The sequence below is a fragment of the Phalacrocorax aristotelis genome, chromosome 3 (genome assembly GCF_949628215.1).
Source record: "Phalacrocorax aristotelis chromosome 3, bGulAri2.1, whole genome shotgun sequence".
Lineage (NCBI taxonomy): Eukaryota > Metazoa > Chordata > Aves > Suliformes > Phalacrocoracidae > Phalacrocorax > Phalacrocorax aristotelis.
Window position 1 is genome coordinate 81422813 of NC_134278.1, and position 20881 is coordinate 81443693.

General features: G+C 38.2%; 1 protein-coding gene across 1 annotated transcript; it reads left to right on the forward strand.

Annotated features, from left to right (window-relative positions):
- Positions 1-4029: 4029 nt before the first annotated feature.
- LOC142055615 (cadherin EGF LAG seven-pass G-type receptor 2-like) lies at positions 4030-20875 on the forward strand. The gene is made up of 16 exons (XM_075089737.1): positions 4030-4099; positions 6010-6081; positions 8843-9003; positions 10558-10653; positions 10995-11084; positions 11785-11895; positions 12611-12727; positions 13790-13880; positions 14463-14575; positions 14841-15014; positions 15459-15587; positions 15837-15992; positions 16986-17166; positions 18147-18280; positions 19260-20204; positions 20577-20875. The coding sequence occupies exons 1-16, from the start codon at positions 4030-4032 to the stop codon at positions 20856-20858; spliced, it is 2922 nt and encodes a 973-aa protein (XP_074945838.1). The 3' UTR covers positions 20859-20875.
- Positions 20876-20881: the final 6 nt, after the last annotated feature.

The following is a 20881-nucleotide window of genomic DNA, read 5'->3' on the forward strand; positions in this document are numbered from 1 at the left end:
AATCATGCATGTGTATTTGTGATTAAATTGCAGCATCATGGTACAGGCTTTTTATCTGTTGAGAACAGGATATGGTTGAATGTGGAGCTACTCCAAATCTATGAGAACTTAAAAGAATTTTTATCTGCATTGTGTTCGAAAGCTGGATTAAAAGTTCATCAGTGAGCTGCCCTACAAATGACCCAAGTATGCAAAATGTCAAACTAAGCTATGTTACATACAAGTTTAACTTCGCCTTCCACTGCCACAGTGCTGATTGTACCCTTTAAACAGTCTGCTAAATCTATGGATAGGATTAGTTTCCATGATTCTGTTTCTAGAAATTGCTGTGTGGATGTCCTGTATATGTGCAGGTGGTATACTGGCACGACTACAGTGTACAGCCTACTGTCACATGTGTGTTTAAACTAACCTGCTGCACTGTGGAGCTGTGCCTGTTTGCTTATGTCCAGAGATCTTGGAGAAAGGGCCAGAATTTTAAATTCAGCCATAGTAATGGCTCCAAGGGAAAAAGATACCGTGTTAGAAGAAATACGGATAATATGGTTGCCCTGGTCTGTAAACACAGAACTAAGACTACCATGGGCATATTTGATGTGACTGAGATGACACCTCTCTTTGCCAGATGGGAATCGATTGGTTTAAAGACATTGCTTCCTGTTCTTGTGGAGTGTATGGCCATACTACATTGTGTTGGGAAACTGCTCATGTGCATCAGGCGCTTGCTTGAGCCATTACATGAAGGTCCCTGCTTCCATTTAGGCACCTCCCTCTCTGCTCTAGGGAAATGTAAAACCTTAAGTTGTTATTGATGTCCAGGACAGCAGCAAACAGACAAATACTGAGGACATTCCTCCTGCAGCTGTTCTTGGTGAAACCTAATCTGTATGAACTGTACCACTGTGTTCCGAGTTTGTTCTCAATTTCCTAATGATTAGGAAGTAAAGAAGACTGCATTCAAGTTAAACTTATCTTACTGCAGTAATGGATTGACTGTTGAATCATCTCTTGGCTATATCTATAAATAAAACCAGCCCAGGGCTTTTCCAGGCTTGAGCCAAGTGACGGCACAGAATGGCTGTGTCCGTGAGGTTATTGCCTCGTCCTGTCTTTGAGCATCATGATGGTGGAGGTTGACGGAACCATCCATCAGTCTGAACGCTACAGCAACTGACACAAAGTTGTGCAGGACTGCGTGAGGTTCTCTGGTTTGGGCCTCACAAGGCCTTTGGATACTAATTTGGTAGGTGCTGCTGCTGTTGAAAGTGGGCAGCATTCTCAGTTTGGGGAGGACTCTGCACTCCCGCACAGCCCTTAGTAGATGCCTGTCACTTGTCAGTCTGGTGTGGGAGAAGTGTGCGTCCTGCTGTTTTCCATCATTGTGCCCTGTGTGCTCAGCAAGCAACGCTGTTCTCGGTGACATAGCTGGGTGGTGGGCTGATATATTCTGGTTATTGGTGTTCAATGTCAGTTGAAAAAATTACTGTTTCCACCGCCCCACCCTTGCTGGGTTGTATTCCTGCCTGTTCTATAGCTTGTTCAGTGTTAGAAATCATCTCACCTTAAATGCATATCTCCATTCTCCTCCTTCCCTGTGTGCTAAGTATAGAAAACAAATGAACTTTATCTGAACTCTGTTCTGGGCCTAATGCCATTATGGGACATAGGTGGCAATGGCTGAGACTGTCAGATGCTTGTCTTTGGCTGGGCTTGGAGTGCTGATCCCTGAGAACAACTACTGAGCAGGAAGGAAGGATCTTGTATGGCAGCTTTGGGCTGGGACTTTCCCAGCTAAACAGCTGTTACAGCAGCTTATAAAGACTTGATAACAGCCCTGTGCTGCATCGAAGCAGCAGTTTCTATTCTACACCTGCTTGTAAGGTGACCTTTAACTTACAAACCCAGTGCAAACCCAAATGTGTACGCTAATGGCCTACCTCCTTCAGTTTCTAGGCTGCCTCCCCATAGGTAATGAGGGGATCTTTCTGGAGTTTTATCTTCCAAGGTCTCATGCCACTTCTCAACACTGAGCTTCCAGCTCTCTGGAATGCCTTTTGCTAACAGAGGTCCCAAAAAACACTGAAGCTGCTTTGCCTTCACTGAAATTTGGAATATCCAAAAGTAGATCTTCATTAGTGGATTAAGATTCTAGCACATAAATATTTCCAGTGGTCAAGAGGATTAGTTGCTAAAAGAACTTTTTGGTAAAAATATCAGCTTATGTAGCCTCTGGCCTGGCTATGATAGCACAAAGGTATGTGATGCTGTTCTGTGAACAAGATCAGGAAACTTCTTTTTCTCCTTCCCAGGAGGTCTTTTGTGAACAGATCATTCTTCTGTATTTTGCCACATAACCTTGCTAAGGCCTGGCCATCATGGTCACAGAGAACAATTGGGCATGGTAGGAAAAATAACTGCCTGAGATTTGGCTCTAGTAATAATGTCACTGAATTGCATAATCATGGCTGGATGTGGCCTTTGTTCAAAGGAGGTGGTGTCCATGATTGAACTTCAATATTTTTTTCATTGCTTCTGCTGGAATTTCTTCCACGTTTTAGTTTCAATTATTTAAAGCTAGGAAAGCACAATGATTATTTTTAGTTATTATATGCAATTCTATGTTTTGTATTGTCATTCAAACTATAGTAATTGCTTTAGTATCCATGGTGACAAAACATGTTAGCACAACCGTGAAAAGACCTTGGTCTCGCATCAGTTTCCTTACTGTGTAATCAGGTGCTCCTTTGAGTTAAAGGTATATTTACCTCTAAATGGATAAAACAAACTGCATGATTAGCTGTGTCATTTATAGTCTTTGAAAGCTCTCTGCAAGCTTTTAGTGTCTTTTTTTCTTTTTGCAGAAAACGTCATTGAAGTAAGATGTTTTAACTGCTTGCTAAATCTATTTTCAATATATACTTTCTGTAAAATACTAGGCGTGCTTCAGAGGTCGCTGCTTTCACCACATCAAGTAGTAACTACTGTTTTCACAACAGGAATTCTGTACTTATTCCTCATGGAATGGAGTTATGAGACGATACTCTGCCATCGTTATGAGATCAAAAGAGGCAATGCTGGTCCCTTTGGCTTTTGACACCCCATTTAGTTTTCTTTCCCAGAGAATCATTAAATGCCTTGAGTTGGAAGGGACCCACAGGGATCATCAAGTCCAACTCCTGTCCCTGCACAAGAAAACCCCAAATTCACACCATGTCTCTGAGGGTGTAGTCCAAGTGCTTCTTGAATAGCATCAGGCTTGGTGCCATGACTGCCTCCCTGGGGAGCCTGTTCCAGTGCTCCAGCACCCTCCGGGTGAAGAACCTCTTCCTAATATCCAACCTAAACCTCCCCTGGCACATCTTCCCACCATTCCCTTGGGTCCTATTGTTGGTCACCAGAGAGAGGTCATCATCGCCTGCCCCTCCTCCTCCCCTTGTGAGGAAGCTGCAGACCATGATAAGGTCTCCCCTCAGTCTCCTCTTCTCCAGGCTGAACAAACCAAGTGACTTTAGCGGCTCCTCTTATGGTTTCCCCTTTAAATCCTTCACCAACTTCGCGGTCCTCCTATGGATACTCTCCAGTAGCTTTGTATCCTTAATATACTGTGGCATCGAAAACTCCACACAGCACTCGAGGTGAGGCTGCACCAGAGCAGGAATATGTAGGTTTCTCTCATATTGGTCAGGACATGTTGCTGATTTACTTATTCTCATCGTTATGTTGAATATTAAATTAAAAATAGACTTTGTTATTTGTGCTGTTAAACAAAACCTGATGTTTCCTTGTTGGTTTATTTTTATTGCCCAAAAGGGACTTTGATCTCACCAGCTGAAAATGATAAGCATGTCATATAGTTTGTGGATTGCTCTCAAAGGCTTATTCCAGTCTTTTGCCTTGTTCCCACTGAAGCATTTGTCAAGACAATAACTAAGTTATGATATGGCAGACCAAATGATTCTTTACAAATATTGTATATAAGAAAATACCGTTTGTTTCTGCCTTCAGTAGGATATTCTTTCTGCAGCGCTCATGGCGCTTTCTAGATTCCTGGTTTTTGCTTTGATCGACTGGGTTATGTTCATCTCTCTCGATGCACAAAGTAAGTAGCGTTATTTATATAAATGCTTGTGAGGCCATTCCTGCTTTTACTGAAATTGAACAAAATTAAATTTATTCTGTTCATATAAATCACAATCCTAGGAGTTTAAATTACATTGATCTGTTTACTGATAAAATAACCACATCTAAACACACAATCTTGGTGCCCTTGGAAGTGGTCTGTGGACTTCCAGGGGCTCAGTGATCACAAGTGGAGAACCACTGCTCTTGTATATATAGTGGGGTTTTGTAAGCCCTTTTTGAGCTTTTTTGGGTTTGGTTATTTTATATCTGCAGCGGACATGAAATAAAATACCTAGGCTGAAGCTGAGTCTGAGGATGTATAGTTGTGGAGTTGGGATCAGTTGAATTCCTTGCTGCTGTTATTCTGCTAAATTAGATTGAAAAAGTTACCATTTTTACATTCAGTATTTGTTGTAGTGGTAAGAGCACCATTAAAAGTTCTCTCTGGTGTACTGAAGAGAGGTCTAGAAAGTTAAAACTGTACCATCCATTAGCTGAATCTGGGCGTAGAAACTGTCTGTGTGCCTAAACTTTGAGGTCTTAATATAATTTTGGTCCTTCAGCCTTCTTAGAGAATCTTCACAACAGTGAAAATGCTCAAGCGTCTTTCTGTTGTTTCTGATAGCTCCAGAAGATCACCAGGAATGGCTGAGGGATTTTTTTTCTTTGGGGAAAAAAGCAACAAGAGTTTTCATTGAGTTATTGAATTTCCTTTATTCAGCTGTGATGTAAGATTCCAACCACTTCCAAGCTTTCAGTTTTTTGATCTTTTTCAGTACTCCAGAGCCCTACTTTCCAAAGTAGGCTTTTGAATACTCAGAGATGGAGGCAGTGAATTAAACCCATAACCAGCAGCTGCTGATGTAGAAGTATTCTCTCAGGGTTTGTTCAGTTACTTGTGTAGAAATCTGACCACTGCTCACTTATAAGCAAGATCCTGTAGAGTGGTGCAAATATACAGGCATCTGCATAGCAGGCAAAAATAGCCCACTGCTTCTTTTACCAATCATCCCTTTGAATATACAGTAAGGATGGCAAGGAGTAGAGTTGAGGACACACTTAGCATTGGGGCAAACCCACATAAGACCACAAAAGCTGCATGGGTATTGGTAAGAGCATAGATTGCACTATGGCAGCTTTGCTGAGTAGTTCTGGTCAGGGAAGGAGCAAAAAATCTGGTGGATTTCTGTGTGTATAGTTTGCAGATCTCAAAAAAAAGTCTGTCACTTTTTATCACACAGAGAAAGTCTAGAGAGAGGTCACTGAGGTACAATAAACCACTTATGAAAGCCACTTCAGGAAAAAACTAGACTTTGAAAGTGCCAACTTCTATAAAAGTTTAAGGAGAATAAATTTCAGGTAAACCTGTCAGTGTGCCTTTACCTAAGATCTTGGATTCTTGCTAACATTTCAGTGGTGAATATCTTTGTGGGTTTTTTGGGGGAGTAGAAAACATCTGCAAGGTCAGGGTACAAAAGTAGTTTCAGTTATGATTTCCACAAATGTTTCAGCAGGAAATTAACAAACAGTGTTTGATTATTGTCAGGCAACAAAGCCCAAGTTTTAGTCTGGTCAGGGTACAAAGGAAGGACGATTCTGTAGCTGGATATTTTCACATCATTTTTTGATAGCTGCTTTTTAAATTGTGAAGTCCTTCATTGTAGAGTTTTTTAGCACAAGGGTAGGTTGGGTCCAAGGCAGCAATGTTTACCTACTCCATGTAATGTTGTAATGGTTTAAATCCTGAAAATGATGTCAGGGTGCCACCATGATAGATGTCTTTCAGCTTAATTTGAACTAGTGTGTGCATCTGCTTTTTTACTTTGTGCTATTTTTGGAAATAGTCCCTCTGGGTTGTTTGTACATGACTTTTCCTTTTCTTTTTAGAAACCACAAGTATAAATTGTGACGTAACTCCCAGCCTACTTGTGCTGCCAGGCTTTTTGGATAATTACACAGGTAAAATCATGATTCTGTCTTAGAATTATTTAATTTGCTCCCTAATGTGCATAGTACTTCAATGCTTCATGTAGTCAGCATATTTTATAATTAATCTGTATTATTAATTGATTTACAATAGTCTTTGTGGCTGGATGCAGCACCTGCCTATATGGCATGCTGCTTAGTAGGATAAATAAATATAAAAACCAAAATTCCCTGATCCAAGGACCTCACTGTCTGAATAGACAGAGCAGGCAAAGGGAAAGGAAACAAGTACAGAAAAATGGATGTTTACAATTCACCTTGTTCAGTCAGCCCACGACAGCTAGTTTCTTCCTTCCCTCTTACATCAGAAGGAAACACTGCCGCTACAGCCCTGTTCTGCTTCCGGAGCTCAGCTCTGCTTCAGACCAGAGCCTCTCTGAAAGCCAGTTTTCTGTTTTGTTGGGGCAGTAGGGATAGCAGATGTGGTGCAGAGGAACAAGCAGGCTTGCATTACATGGAATTACAGGATCAATGCTAGCTGCTCGATGTATTGGCATTTTCTATTCTAGTTTTCTTTGTTAAGTATAACACACTCTGAGTTATTCTGATGATTAATTAATTTGTGCAACCCAATGGGGTTAACATTAATTTATCCCCACATTTTCTATGCTTCCTTAGCTTAGCTGGCAAAGTATGACTGTGCCCTGGAGACAAAATCCCACGCTGGGGGAAGTACAGTGACTGTAAGAGAGCACAGTGCAGACAGTATAGACAGTACTTTTTTTTTTTTGGTATTTACATTGCAAATACAATACAGAAGATAAGTCCATCCTCCCTTCCTCCCACCACTAACCAGAGAGGTTACTGCTGTTAGCCAAAGGGTAGGGCTGTTGTCTGTGGCTACGCTGTCTGTTAAAGGCAGCCCCGCAGTCAGGATTTGACTTGCCTAAAGGATATACAGCAATCTCACAGGGCAAAGCGTTAGGTTATGGTGAAAACATTCCCTTCAGGATATGTCATAACCCTTAGGATCTCATGGAAGCATGCAACAGGCCCATGCTGACTGTCCACAGGCAATCTTCATTGCTTCTGGCTTTCAGCAAGATACAGAAAACAGGTATGAAACAGAGCAGCATTTTTTTCCAGCCATTGTTGAAACAATTCTTTCAAAGCTGTAAGGGTGTAGCTGCTGTGTCTGACTCTTGCATGGAGACAGAAAGGAAAAGAATCACCTTTCACTCTGATTCCCCTTCATTTAATTTTTAAGCAACTACAGGAAGTCCAGCCCTTTGTGTGCATCATATGTATGAGTGTACCTGCTGACATATCTGTAATGAATAAGCAAGAGGGACAACCAGCTTCAATTTTTCTAAGCAGTTCCTCTTTGTTAGGCTCTCTCTGCTGGACAGAATACTGTTACCTAGGCAGCTGCTTGATATTTCTTATCTGAATATATCCAGCTCTGGATGGAGGGTTAGATGGATGGAGATAGATTTTGTTCTCCTAGAAAGTTTTATTCCCACAGTTTCAATACTGCACACTAAATAGTGTGATACCACACAACACCGTGCCCCTGGGACTCAGCTCAGTTGTTCCGTGCTTACTGCCATCTGACTGGACTTTCTCCTTACACCCAATTACAGTCCAGTATCTTTGGGCTGGTCGCAGACAGCATTCCAGACACTCCCTGCTGTTGGAAGAAGACAAGGTTCCTTTCCTTTATGCCCTTAGAGACCAAGACCAAGAGCCTACATGTGGAGATTAGAGATGGGCCTGTTACAGCCTAACTAGCCTAAATTAGTAATAATGGAGAACAAAAACAATGGAGTAAGAAAGAAACACAGCTAGCAAGTTTCATGAAGATCATGGAGAGTATTTGGGATGTTCAGGAAAGATTTTGGAGGGGAGAGGGGATTATGGGTTTGCAATCCAGATAATGTGTTCCACACCAAAATAAGTATTATTTCCTAAACACAAATATCTTGATAATATGAGTAAGGTAAATTTGATCTATTCAATAAAATTCCCAATAGCACACACTGGATGGTTTAAAAGGATACCTCACAAACACAGATCTGGTTGAAATGATAGTCTAGTATGAATTGTGATATTTACAAATAACAAGTTTTGATATTTTCAAGACAATAGTTCTTAAATGTATGGTTGTAGAAAATCACGTTCAAATTGATTCAAAGGTTGCATTGTTTTGTGTTTCAGTATTCTGTACATACAGGGACAGATTAAAGGAGGGGCCACACACTTACTGTTCTGTGCCAAAATCAAAATTTAAGCAGCCATAAGCCTGAATCCAGATTCACATTGGATTCTACCAGCTTGATAGATTTAACTAAGAGATATGAAATGCCCTTGTGTTTGGAAAATACTGAATCTCCTCCCATGTGCCCAAAATCAGCCTCACGCTGATTTTGATTACATTCCCTGACTTTTATTACATTTTCACACTAAACGTGAAAAAGTTTTGCAGCATAAAGTTATTTCTAGAAAATGGTGGTAATTTAGGTGTAAATTATGCCAAGCTCTTTAATTCTGGACATATTATTACAGAGTGTGAATATATTGGAAAATGTGGGTTTGTGTGGTTTTTAACATATCAATACACTCGTGCACTGTTCTTGAGGGGTGTTTAACAGATCTCACTGCTTTGCTCAAAATGCTAAAATAATATAAAAGGTAACCAAAAGATAACCAGTAATCTAGTTGTCAATACATGTGAAATCACCCTATAGATTTCTTTTCCATAAAGTAATTTAATTTATTTTGCCTTCTTTTACAGGTGATATAGAATGGATTACAAATATCCCACCCAATGTGAACTTAAAATTAAAAGAATACCTGTTCCCCGAACACTTACCATATGTGGAGCTAGTACATAGTTCTGGATCTCCTAATGCAACAGTGAGGACTCGTAAGCCACTGGATGTTGATTTTATTGAGGTATTCCTTTCACTGCATGTAAAACCTAGATATAAAGGTTTTATTGACAGGTGGGGAAAAAAAAAAAAGGAGCACTAAGACATAAATTTTAATTGTTCATTCCCTCACGGTACCGGTTGGTATTCCAAAGAAGTGAAAGAGCAGCATAGACTTCAGTATCTACCTCTCAGTAATATCTGCTAAATGTCTTCAGTTTCCTGTAATTTTAAACTTCTCTGGGATGTGACAGTCAGACAGGTTCTTTCCTACTCATGTATTGTGACTTGTAATTACAGTTGTAAATATGCAGTTATGATAGGTGCCACTTTTCTTAAAGCTCACCTCACAGTAACATGAATTATTTTATCAAAGTGAGATTGATCAGATGTAATTTAATACAAGGCAATCCTTAATTGTATGAATATTTATACAAGTGCTTAACTTGACACATGAATAGATCCACTGGCCTCAGTTGGTTGATGCACAATAGGTCCTGCCTCCTAGGCATCCTTGCTCTGTAGGACTACCAGGAACCTATGAATAGTAGTGTTTTTCCTGGCTGATGTAGTCGCTGAATATGAAAATGGTGTCGTTTCTACGGAGTAAGTGGAGGCTATTTACTATACAGGTACTATTTCAGAGCAGCACTGTACTTGACAGAATTGATCCATGCATATTTTAAAAACCACTGTTACAGCCAAGACTTCTAATTGATTAAAATGTATTTACAACTTTTACATTCGCATTTCTCATTTGGATATTTTCCAAATGGCTTAAAAAACTTATGTTTCTTACATGTATTGTTCCATTCTCTGTCAATTTTCTATTGGGGAGAACTACATGGATGGTAGGATCTTGGTGGGTAGATATCGACAGTAGATGAATGGCAGCCAAATAAACTTTACAATTAATAATCTGTAATGACTTTGCTATATATTATAAGCAGTGTGCTTTGGTGTAACATGCTGAAGTATGCTTCTGTAACTGAATCAGATGAACAACTGACTGTTGACTCAGCATGGCACACCTGAGGATTCAAGTACCAGAAGTTGTTTTGTATAATTTTGACAAAAAAATTCTCTGACAAACATATTAAGAGTTCATAATAGATAATATTATTTATTTGCTTGTTTCTTAATTTTTAGAATAACCATCTCTTTTATGCTGTTGTTTGCCAAAGGTCTGGAGCGGTAAGTAAAAGACATATTTTATCAACTGTATTTTTTTTGTCTAAGTTTAATGCAAATTATTATTTTCTGAAATACTATTTCATTTAAAGATATGATGTGGTGGTTGAGTACCTTGTAGAAGATATATTTGTTTAAATGTGCCAATTGGAGTGAGCGTTTATGTTCAGAGAAAACCTAAGGTAAATTTTAAAAAGTTAATTTTAAAATATTTTCACAAACTTTCTACTCCATTATTAGAAATGGTAGCCTAATGCTTTAATTTCAGTTTTTAGAACTGAAGGGGTGTCTCTGGAGATCTCATTTCATATGGCAAAATTAAATCTTAGCAGTATGCTGCTACCTCACTGCTGTTATTTCTAACGTGTCTTTTGCTTCCATTATGAAGATTGAGATAGAGAATACACGGGACTTACTTTTAGAAGATGTAAATGACAATTCACCACAGTTTGGGCAAGATCACTATAGCACTTCAGTATCAGAGGTGGGTTATGGCAAATGTTAATATTTTTTCTTGTGATATTTTTAAATTACTTTCTGGGGCCAAAACATCTGAGGTTCTAATGAGACCACACTCGTATTAGACCATCACATGCACTTTTATGCGATTTTTCTACACCTTTGCGTGGTTGTGGAAATGGCTGGGCTGCATGTACAGCTGGAGGCATGGGGCAAAGAAAAAATATTCAGCTGACCAACCTAAAACGTAAAACTCACAAGTAATTTGCATATGCAAGGAAGGTGGCACAGCTTTCCCGCCAGAAGTTAGGAGGGATAACAAAAGGGGCTTGTGACTGAGTATTTGATGATCCTTATTTCCTCTAGGTATCTGCAATAAATTTCACGGTTATAAAAGTAGAAGCTGTGGATAAAGATTTTTCACCTATTTTGAGCCTCATTACTTACAGTCTTCGGGTGAGTGCCCCTTTGTTTGTCAGAGACTGTGAACACTGGTCTACCTTTCATACGAAATACAGCCTGGGTCCTGATCCGACTATGCTATCTTGCACTGTGCAGTTACTATTACAAATCTGCAAAATGCTAGCATCAGACAGACCATTTAAAATTAGAATTTATACCACAGGATCAGCCCAGAATGCAGTGAGCCCTGAATCTTGTTTCTTAACCTTTGTGAAATGTGGCACTCTTCAGCTACAGCGAAGGAACTCAGTCGTCCTTTTGAGAGGCAGGAGTGAAACAGTTTCCCCTCTTTTTAAAGTTCATATTTGATTTGCTGTTGATCTCCAGTCCTGCTGAGGTGTATATGTAAGACACCTGAAGGAAGAGTATTTCAACTTGAGATATCTGCAGTGGAGCTCTTTACATCTGAGCTTGCTGTCTCTGCTCCTTTTGTAGCTGGTGAAGGGAAGCTGATGCTGTTCATCTGACCCGCTTTAGTTATTGACTATGGAATAAGTCAGATAGAAAGTCTAATGGCACTGATGGGAGAGGCAATAGTATGTGTTGAAGAGGATCAGAACGTTCCTTTCCAGTGGTGGTGGTTGAGCGGTTCCTGGTCCTTTTTGGAGAATAGTCCAATAATAAAAGTGATAAGAGAAAAGAAAATGTATTTCATTGTTAATAATGTAAAATATGTGATATATTCATTTAATAGGGTCCAAACTCTGATTACTTTTATATAAGGGAAGGAGATGGAAACATCATGGTGAATAAAACATTGGATTACAACAAAATCAACCTTTTCAATTTAACAGTCCAAGCAAAGGTATGATATAAATTAAAAGAAGAATGAGAACCACAATAGTTCTACAGTGGTACTTCCTTTGTTAAAACATCCCAGTTTCTACGTATTTACAACTTAGGGAGTTCCCAAGGTAAAAGTTGTGTCTGCATCTTGGCTTACACTGCAGACAAAGTAACACATTCTTAATATTCGAGCTGTTAAGTCTCACCTGAAATACCAACCCAAGTTTCCTTCTGTGTGCATTTGTTTAAGTATATATGTTGTACATATTTATTCTCCACTATTCTAACATATAATCACCTACTCATTACGGCAGATCTATCCTATTTTTGCTGCATCTTATCACCTGCAGTATTTTAGTGTCTCTTTTCTGAGATTTGAATATATATTTGCATTCAATCCCTTTTAAAACTAAAAAGAAGTCATTTTGCCACATTCATTGCGTTATCTAGTAAATAGTACAGCTGCAGCAAATGTACTGTTACTACATTCTACGTGCTATTGTGTAACACCAGCCTGGTATAAAATTAATAACTAAGAATAATTACCTATTTTACCTGTATTATTCCTAGAACTGGGTTTCTAGATATGGAAAAATCTGAGAGAGTGAGTGTTCTCAGGTTAGAAATGCTTAGACACTACAAAGCACATTAAATAATATTCTGCTGTATTTTCCACTGAGAAATGGCTCTTTCATTACAATGTTTCTTATTTTCTTCCTTCTCTTGGGATGCAGGAAAAATTTGGAAACAACAGTGCTACTGCATCGTTACTAATTAATGTAAAAGATTACGATACATTGAACCCCTATTTCAGCCAATCAGTGTACAATGGAAAAATCAGTGAAAACCAGGTAAAAGCTTTTCACTGAATGCTGCAAATGTAAATAAGTTATGCCTGTCCACAGTGCTTTTCTTTCAATGATTCCTCATCACTGAGCAACTTAAGATGGAGGGCTGTTTTCTTTTGTGCTAACTGGTGAATTGTAAGCTTATCAACCATAGATCTCCAAGTACCAGATAAACAGATATTATATGAATCATAAAAATTTCTGCTACAGAAACAGACTCTTTTGTGTTTGGAGGAAAAAAAAAAAGAAAAGGGGGAAAAAAGGAAGAACTAAACAGGTGTTGTAACAGGGCTTTTACTGTAAACTGGGAAGGGGAGTTGACTCCCCATCAGTCATGGAGTTAGCTGCCCGGTTTCAGTTTTAAATAGTGTAATTCCTTCATACTTCATTACAATCAGGTAAACAAAATAAGAATCTGAATGGTAAACTGTGGTTTATATTATATTGAAATATATTTTTTCTATATACTGTGGAAATTTCTGAGTGGAATGTATTTGTTTAACTCAGGCTTCTGTATGTATTGACCAAAAAAAAAAAAAAATCACAGTATAGTATTTCTAGAGTAATCCACTAAAATTAAAATAGTTAATTATCTTCTTTATTGTCTCTATTTCTTTATCATTATCTTCATATTTCAAACACATATGCTTTTGGTGTTATATCTTTGGTATCCCTTTTGTTAGAAGTTCATCTTTACTTGTCTGAAAGGAATCATTTTAGATTGTCTAAAATGTTTTTGATCTTTTAAATAAATTACTGTTTTTAATAAAGCTGCAGTGTAGACTTGCGTATTGTTTTCCAGGAGAGGAATGGAACTGAAATATTCAATATTATTAATATGAATTCCATCAGTGACTACTGCTTCAAAGTCTGGTGTTTCTCAAGCACAGTGTATCCATCAAGTATTTTGGTCATAATTTTCCTCTGTAAAGCATGTATGGCAGAGAGAGAATTTCTTCTGGATCCCAGTGATTAAATACATGAGTCTTGTTTCTTTAATCAAAATTAATAAACAATTTTATGTGTATTTTTTTCAAGTTAATCAAGTTAATATATGTTTTCTAGTTGGGTCCTCTGGCTATTCTCCCAGAGAAGATACTGGCTAAAGATGGAGACACAGGTATAAATGAAAAAGTAGTTTACAGCATCAAACTAGGTAAGTGCCTTTATTTTCTTCCAGACATTCACACAGTAATTTATGACATCTGTATTACTGAAGAGAATGATAAGGAAGTACAGTGTGCAATCAGATGTCTTAACTGCGTACATCTTCACTACAGTGCTGCTCCGCAATCTAAATTGGCTTAATTTCAGTCACTTATTCAATTAACAACTCAATTAATAGCAGGGTCCAACTATTTTAAAAATGTTTAGATGTTCTTAACCTCCCTCCAAAAAACAATTCCTGATTCAATTTGTAAGTCAATTTAGAGGCTTCCATTTGATCAAAGGATTTCCATTTAGGACCATCTAGAGAGATCAATTCCATTGGGAGCTTTTCCTCCTCCTGACAGAATTGCTAGAAGCTCATGAGATGCTTAATTTGAGCCCCTTGAAGTGTGAGTGAATTTCCTAAGAATTGTTTTGAGGACAGTGCGTTTGAGGGTGGAAAAAGCCTTTTATCTGGAACATCAGTTCATTTTTGCCATGGCTGAGGAGATAACCGTCATAAAAAGGACAGATCAAACTTACTGTTCTGGTTATTCTCATTAACCCATTGCAATTTGTTGCTTTTCAGTGAACCCCCCGGCCTATAACAACACCTTTTCAATCAATGCAGACACTGGAGTATTGGAAGTAAAGACGGCAATTGACAGAGAAGAATGTCCTTATCTTGTTGTGGGCATTCAGGTAGTGATTGTTATAGTGTTCAGTGTGTTAATACTGAGTCTCAATTTCATAAAACAATATGTGAATCCATGTTGCTGTTGATAGTATTTCTCATAGTAATGTTAAATGGCAGTTGGTATCGAGGCTTCATCCTGACGTTTAAAATGCAAAATAAAGGAAAACTTCATTCATTGAATATATGTAGTCATGTCATGTCCTTGTGTAAGCTGGACTGGCTCCCTGTTTTCAGGGTACGGAATTTACAGTTACAAATTCTGTTTTCTAGGCAACTCAGCAAGACAATATTTTCAAAACAGCTGATGCAGTAGTGCTGGTTACTATTGAAGATGTGAATGACAATAAGCCAGTATTGTCGCAATCAAGTTACAATGTCTCAATTCTAGAAAATTTACCAAATGGGATGGAAGTTCTTCACGTAACAGCTATTGACAAAGATGAGGTAAAATGACAATGTTGTTATGGTTGCTACAAATACTGTACTTCTGAAATATAATATAAAATGCATTTGTGTTATACAGGTATAGTGAATAGTGCTATAGATTTTTTTTTTTCTGATTTCCTAAATATGCTGAAGCAAAACAAACTTAATTTAACTTCTTTAAGGGTTAGAGTACTGCATCCAAAGAATAAATTTTGGCTCTCTCTGAAACATCTCTGGTTTGCATAAGGTCCCAAATATGGAAGTACAGAAGTGCAAGAAGTGCAAAATGGACACAAAGCTGCAAGTCACCCTCAGCCTCCACCTTCATGATATATTTCCTCCATGTAACCTCAGTTAAATGAAAAAATTAAATGCTTTCCACCTGGAAAATAGAAGAAAACATCCTAAGGGACTAGCTCAGTGATTGTCCTATTTAGTAACACATATGATTACTGTTTGCAGGGAGGCTTCCAGGGGACATTCATTCTCAATCCAGCTGACAGTCCCTTCCAGCTAAGTCAAGCTGGGATCCTGTCTGTGAGGAACTCCACGCTGTTGGATAGGGAAAGAATACCATCTATTCACCTACAGGTATTAAAAATAAGCCCATTCCTTTCCAAAGCAACCCGAGGCAAACAGGTGATATCTGTTCTGTCCTGGCAAGAAGCTGTCTCTCTGATATGGATCAGCAGCTTATTTGAAGAATCAAATCCAGACTGTCTGGAGGGAGATACCACTAGTGATGCAGTTTACTCAGCTTTTAGTTGTCGTTCATCTTTCTTACTACTTAAAGAACATGCATTTGAACAAAGCAATAATTTTACTGCATCATTTTTAAAGGTCGCTGCTAGAGATCACTTGTCACTTTACAATGAGGTACACTCTGCAATCAACATACTGTTGCTAGATGAAAATGACAACAGCCCAACCTTTAGAGGCACGCCATATAAACAAGATATTTTCAACAACATGACTGCAGGAATGTCCATTCTTCAGGTACTAGAAGTACTAAGTAAAAATGGCACTTTAATAAGTTGAATGTATGCATGAGCCCTTCCTTGAACTTATGTAGTGGTCCTTTTGAATAGGAGATCTTTTTTTAGCTCCTCTGAGTTCAGAAACAATCCACCTTTCACTTCAAAGCTCACACCTGTTGATATTCCATAATCACAGTGTCCTGGATGCTCTAATCATATCCCAGGTCAGGGAACAAATGATAAAGGATTTTTATTCTCGATCTTAGATGCCGTGCACCATCCTGAATTCCACAAACATAAGACAGAAAATAAGGTTATTTGATTTAGTTGTTGTAACGTGTTTAATGAAAACTGAATGCTGATAGAGTCCAGAAATTAAAATATTCATAAGCATTTTTGAAAGGCTGCTGAATGCTGAAGCATTGTTGATAATTTTTAGATGCAATATACTTTTTGAAAGATAGTAAACCTGTTAGCCAAATAAAACAGGAAACAAAGATGAAAAATGCTTCAGGAGCTGAGATATATAAGGAGTCACTATCCAAACTTATACCCAGATATTCTGATTTAATGGCTCCTGATGTAATCTCTTAAACAATCTACCTCCGGTGACTCTGGAATTACTATGAAACAAGCTTTCTGAGGTACAAATTTGGTGCCATCCACATGAGTTTCACAGGAGCAGGACTTCACTCTCGCTGCCAGAATGATGTTGTGTTTCCATCAAAAAGCAACCATTCTTACTGAGGTTTAACCCAGGGATCATATACGAAGTAGATAGTCAGACAGTTAAAGGTATAACCGAATTTTACTGTAGCTATATTTAGGTGATTTTTATATATATAAAATCATCCAGACCTATTATTTGCGGTAAATGAGAAGGAAAAAACCCAGACTAATTCCTAATTATCTGCTACCTCAATGATTTTCTCTGCAAACTGCACAAGAATAAGCAATTATTTGTTACTTGGTAACAGCACATGAAACTAGAGTAAATTTTTTTTTTCTCCAGGTTGTTGCTGATGATCCAGATGATGGTATAAATGGAGAGATAAGCTTTACCTTTGCTGGTGGCAATGAAGATGGATACTTTGAATTGAATAGATCCACAGGACAAATCAGTTTAAAAACAGTAATCCCATTAGGAACCAACCAGCTTAAGAACTTTGTCTTGTGGATAACAGCTACTGATGGTAAGACAAGATTCTAGTACAGGTCACCACAGCTATTCCTGGTGATGAGTTTTGGTTTTGTTTTGTTTTTTACTTGAAAGAATGCTGTCAAAATAGATTCCCAGGCTTTGTTTTAAAAATACTATATTTTTTTATCTGCTCTTGTTTGTTGAAGATAAAAAGAAGGCTGTCTTATTCATCCAAAGTAATTACTGCATCTCTGTTGATGCTCTTATATCAAATCTAAGTTTTCTTTACAGCTACGGGAAGAACGTGCAAAATAACATACATCTTGCACCTTCCTTTAACTATTGACTGGTGTTGCACAGCATAGGATGCAGAAATTCAGGCACAAGCTAGGAATTTATAATTCAGTCATCAGTGAGCAGAGAGTAAAATGAAAGTAAAATGTGATGAGTAACATGATCGTTGTTTGCACATCCATATGGATAATGAAAAACTAAAATGGAGATGCCAAAGCCATTTTTAGGATGACCAGCACAAGCATCACTTCCTTTGCCATATTTATTGAGGGTTTCTTTGTTTTCAAAAGAATAACAGAGAACTCAGCGAACATTTATGATCTGAATAAGGACAGAGATAAATGTAACCAAGGAATGGTATCCCGCTCCTGGTAGCATGAGCATACAAAGCGTTTTTCAGCCTCCCGGTTTTCTCCTGATTTTTTCAATATGAGTTCTGTGTCTTCAAATTTATGGCTGCGTGGATAAAGTAGATACTGGGGGAATACAGTTACAACAAAGATTCATCAGTCCATCCTTTGTCTGGGCTAATATTCTTGTATGCATTCAGGTTCATACATAAGTGTAACACCCAATACATGAAACTCTGATCTTGGTTAGGACCTCTTAGCAGTACCATAATATTAGCAGTAAGTATTAAAAGAAAAAAAAAAGTGCCAGTGAAAATTTATATTTCCTTTTTTTTAAGCAGAAGGTATTTTGTGCATCTGCTGGGAGATTGTTTTCTTCTGCTTGCAGGTGGGGCGATTCCAAGAAGTTCATCAGTGCCAGTACAAATCTTTGCAGTTGGAGATTCCAGACCACAGTTTATTCAGAAAACATATAATGTGTCTGTGGAAGAAGAGCTAGTCAGTCCTGTTGAAGTAGCAAGAGTAAGAACAACTTTATTCTATCACTTGTATAGGACATGATAGTTTTAAGAAAATCCTGTAATATATGCGCTCTAAATGTCTAGAACCCCCTGAGTTATGGATAACTAGATGTTGTGTTTTCTTTTCTGCATATCAAGCTTCACTTACATTGCATACTGGTCTCACCCCTCAGATGAAGCCTATCACCCATGAAGCCTATTCCTTCTATTGCAAATCTTCAGATGGCATCTGCCACCATTTAACATTAAACAAACAAAAACTAAAAGAAGCCAAACACAACAAAAAAAAAAAAAAAAACACAAAACAAAAAACCTCACACAAAATAAACCCCAGAACTGCTTGGGAAAGTAAACTTTCATGCTTAGCCCTTTGTCATGGATGTTCTCCAAAGCCTATAGTGGCCCAAAGGCTAGGATAGGCAATGTTCACTCATCTGTTGGTGATAAATCTAAAACCCTGCAACATGATACAGCTAGGAAATGGAGACTTCCCATCAGAGAATTGTCATAAAGGCATTTTCAAATAAGGCTCTAGAACCTGCTCCTCATTTTGATCAAAAAATGCTCAAACAGGCCACCAGAATGCGCTGTGATAGCTCCTTCTTAGATGCAGTTCTGAAGACAGATGGGAGGTCTAATACCAAAGCAGTGAGAAGATAATGCTTTTCAGTGTTTCGGTTTATTGACTTTCTGGGTTAATGTATTTTTCACTTTTTTTGTACAAAGAAAGGCAGAACCAAAGGTTAAAGTGCTGTCTATTATTTTTTTTATATGTATTTACATTTCTGTATCAGTGATGTTCCCATAAAAGGCAGTCCTCTTCAGCTGTATTTTTACATACATTGTGGCTCGATTCTTACTCTTTTAATGAATAAAATTAGTAAAATTGAGTTCAAAGGTATTTAAAACCATTATTCTTTTTTAGACAGTGGTTTATTGATTTGAATTCACTTATGCATAATCTGCTGTATCTTACACAGGTAGAGTATGAGTCTTTAAATCCTCATATACCGGTTACATTTCAAGTGCTGACGGAATCGGCTACATTTGACATCGATGTCAATGGAATAATCTCGACAAAAACCAAACTGGACTACGAATCCCAGAATAATTATATAGTAAACATTTCCTTGTCGGATGGAAATGCTACTGACTATACTGCAGTGTTTATCAAAGTTACAGATGTCAATGATAACAGTCCTGTGTTTGGTATAACCAGCACTACCATTACCATTCTGGAGGACTTGCCCCCTGGAAGTAATATTGCCAGTGTTGCAGCTACGGATGTGGATGAGGGCTTTAATGGATTAGTGGTTTATACTCTGAAAGGTGGAGAAGGGAAAATCGACATTGACACATCAGGATTAATTTTGTTGGAAAAGAAATTGGATAGAGAAACACAAGGCTTCTATAACTTAACAGTGATTGCCAGTGACCAAGGCCAACCCGTGCTGTCTACAGCTATCAATTTGACAGTCATAATTGATGATGTGAATGACAACCCTCCAGTCTTCTCATCAAGTAGATATGAAGTGAGCATCCCTGAAGATGAAGTGCTTGGAAGGGCACTGCTGACAGTATCTGCTACCGATTTGGATGCTGGGCCCAATGCTCTCGTGAAGTACAGAATTGTTAGCCAGCGACCTCCAACTTCCTCGCTGGTGTTTCTTGTCAATTTGACCACAGGCCAGCTCAGCCTGAACCAGCAGCTGGATTATGAAACCCTACAGCAATTTGAAGTAGAAGTGGAGGCATCAGATGGAGGGCAGCCAAGTCTCAGCACTAGAACACTTGTTGTTGTGCATGTACTAGATGTCAACGATAACCCACCAGAATTTAGTCAGGCAGTTTATGAAATATCTGTGTTTGAAAACCTACAAAAGGGTAGTCCTATCTACATATTCAGTGTTACAGACAAAGATGAGGTAGGTGCCAAATTAATCTCATCCTGATAAATCAAAATGACATGGTTTTCTCTATTAATCTGTGAAAAAGCAGAGTAGTAGATGGGCAAAGGGAGATTTCTGAAATCGTTGGGAATAAGTACGGTTTGGGTCACAAAAACTTCATCTTGCTTTCTATGGTGCTAGCAATAAAACTTCCTTAACCAAGGAAGTTAAGACCTTCTCAAAATAGTTTACTGGCTATATCAGAGGAGGTTATTAAACCTTGCAAAGCACTTGTACTTCTGTAATGAGAAGCCCTATAGAAATGTCAGGTATTAATATTAATAAAATTATTTTTAAAACTTAAATATTCATTATTTTAATCTTAAATGAACTATGTTTTGTTTTTAGGCTGGCTTTTCTCAGGGACGCTTTATTCATACCAGTACTTTGTTTACGGTGGATATCCCTGGAATACTTTCATTAAGGAATGACATGGAACTGGACAGGGAGACTACATCTCAATTCGTTTTACCAGTAAATTTGGGGACAGACTCTGCAGCTTTGGCTCAGTTCTACTTCATTCCCTCAAACCCTTTTTTGTATCTTCATCAGATGGTTCACATGGCAATACAGTCAACTGAAATTCCGTTTTTGTTTGTTTCTTTGGCAGGTATGGGCAGTCGATGCTGAAACGAATGGGCTTAATTCAAGTG

Bases quoted from the DNA above. Each gene is read 5' to 3' on its own strand.
- LOC142055615 (XM_075089737.1), top strand. From the start codon at position 4,030: ATGGCGCTTTCTAGATTCCTGGTTTTTGCTTTGATCGACTGGGTTATG. The intron at 15,993-16,985 runs GTACTAGAAGTA...TTTTTTCTCCAG, and splicing joins CAGGAATGTCCATTCTTCAG to GTTGTTGCTGATGATCCAGA. The intron at 17,167-18,146 runs GTAAGACAAGAT...TTCTGCTTGCAG, and splicing joins GTGGATAACAGCTACTGATG to GTGGGGCGATTCCAAGAAGT.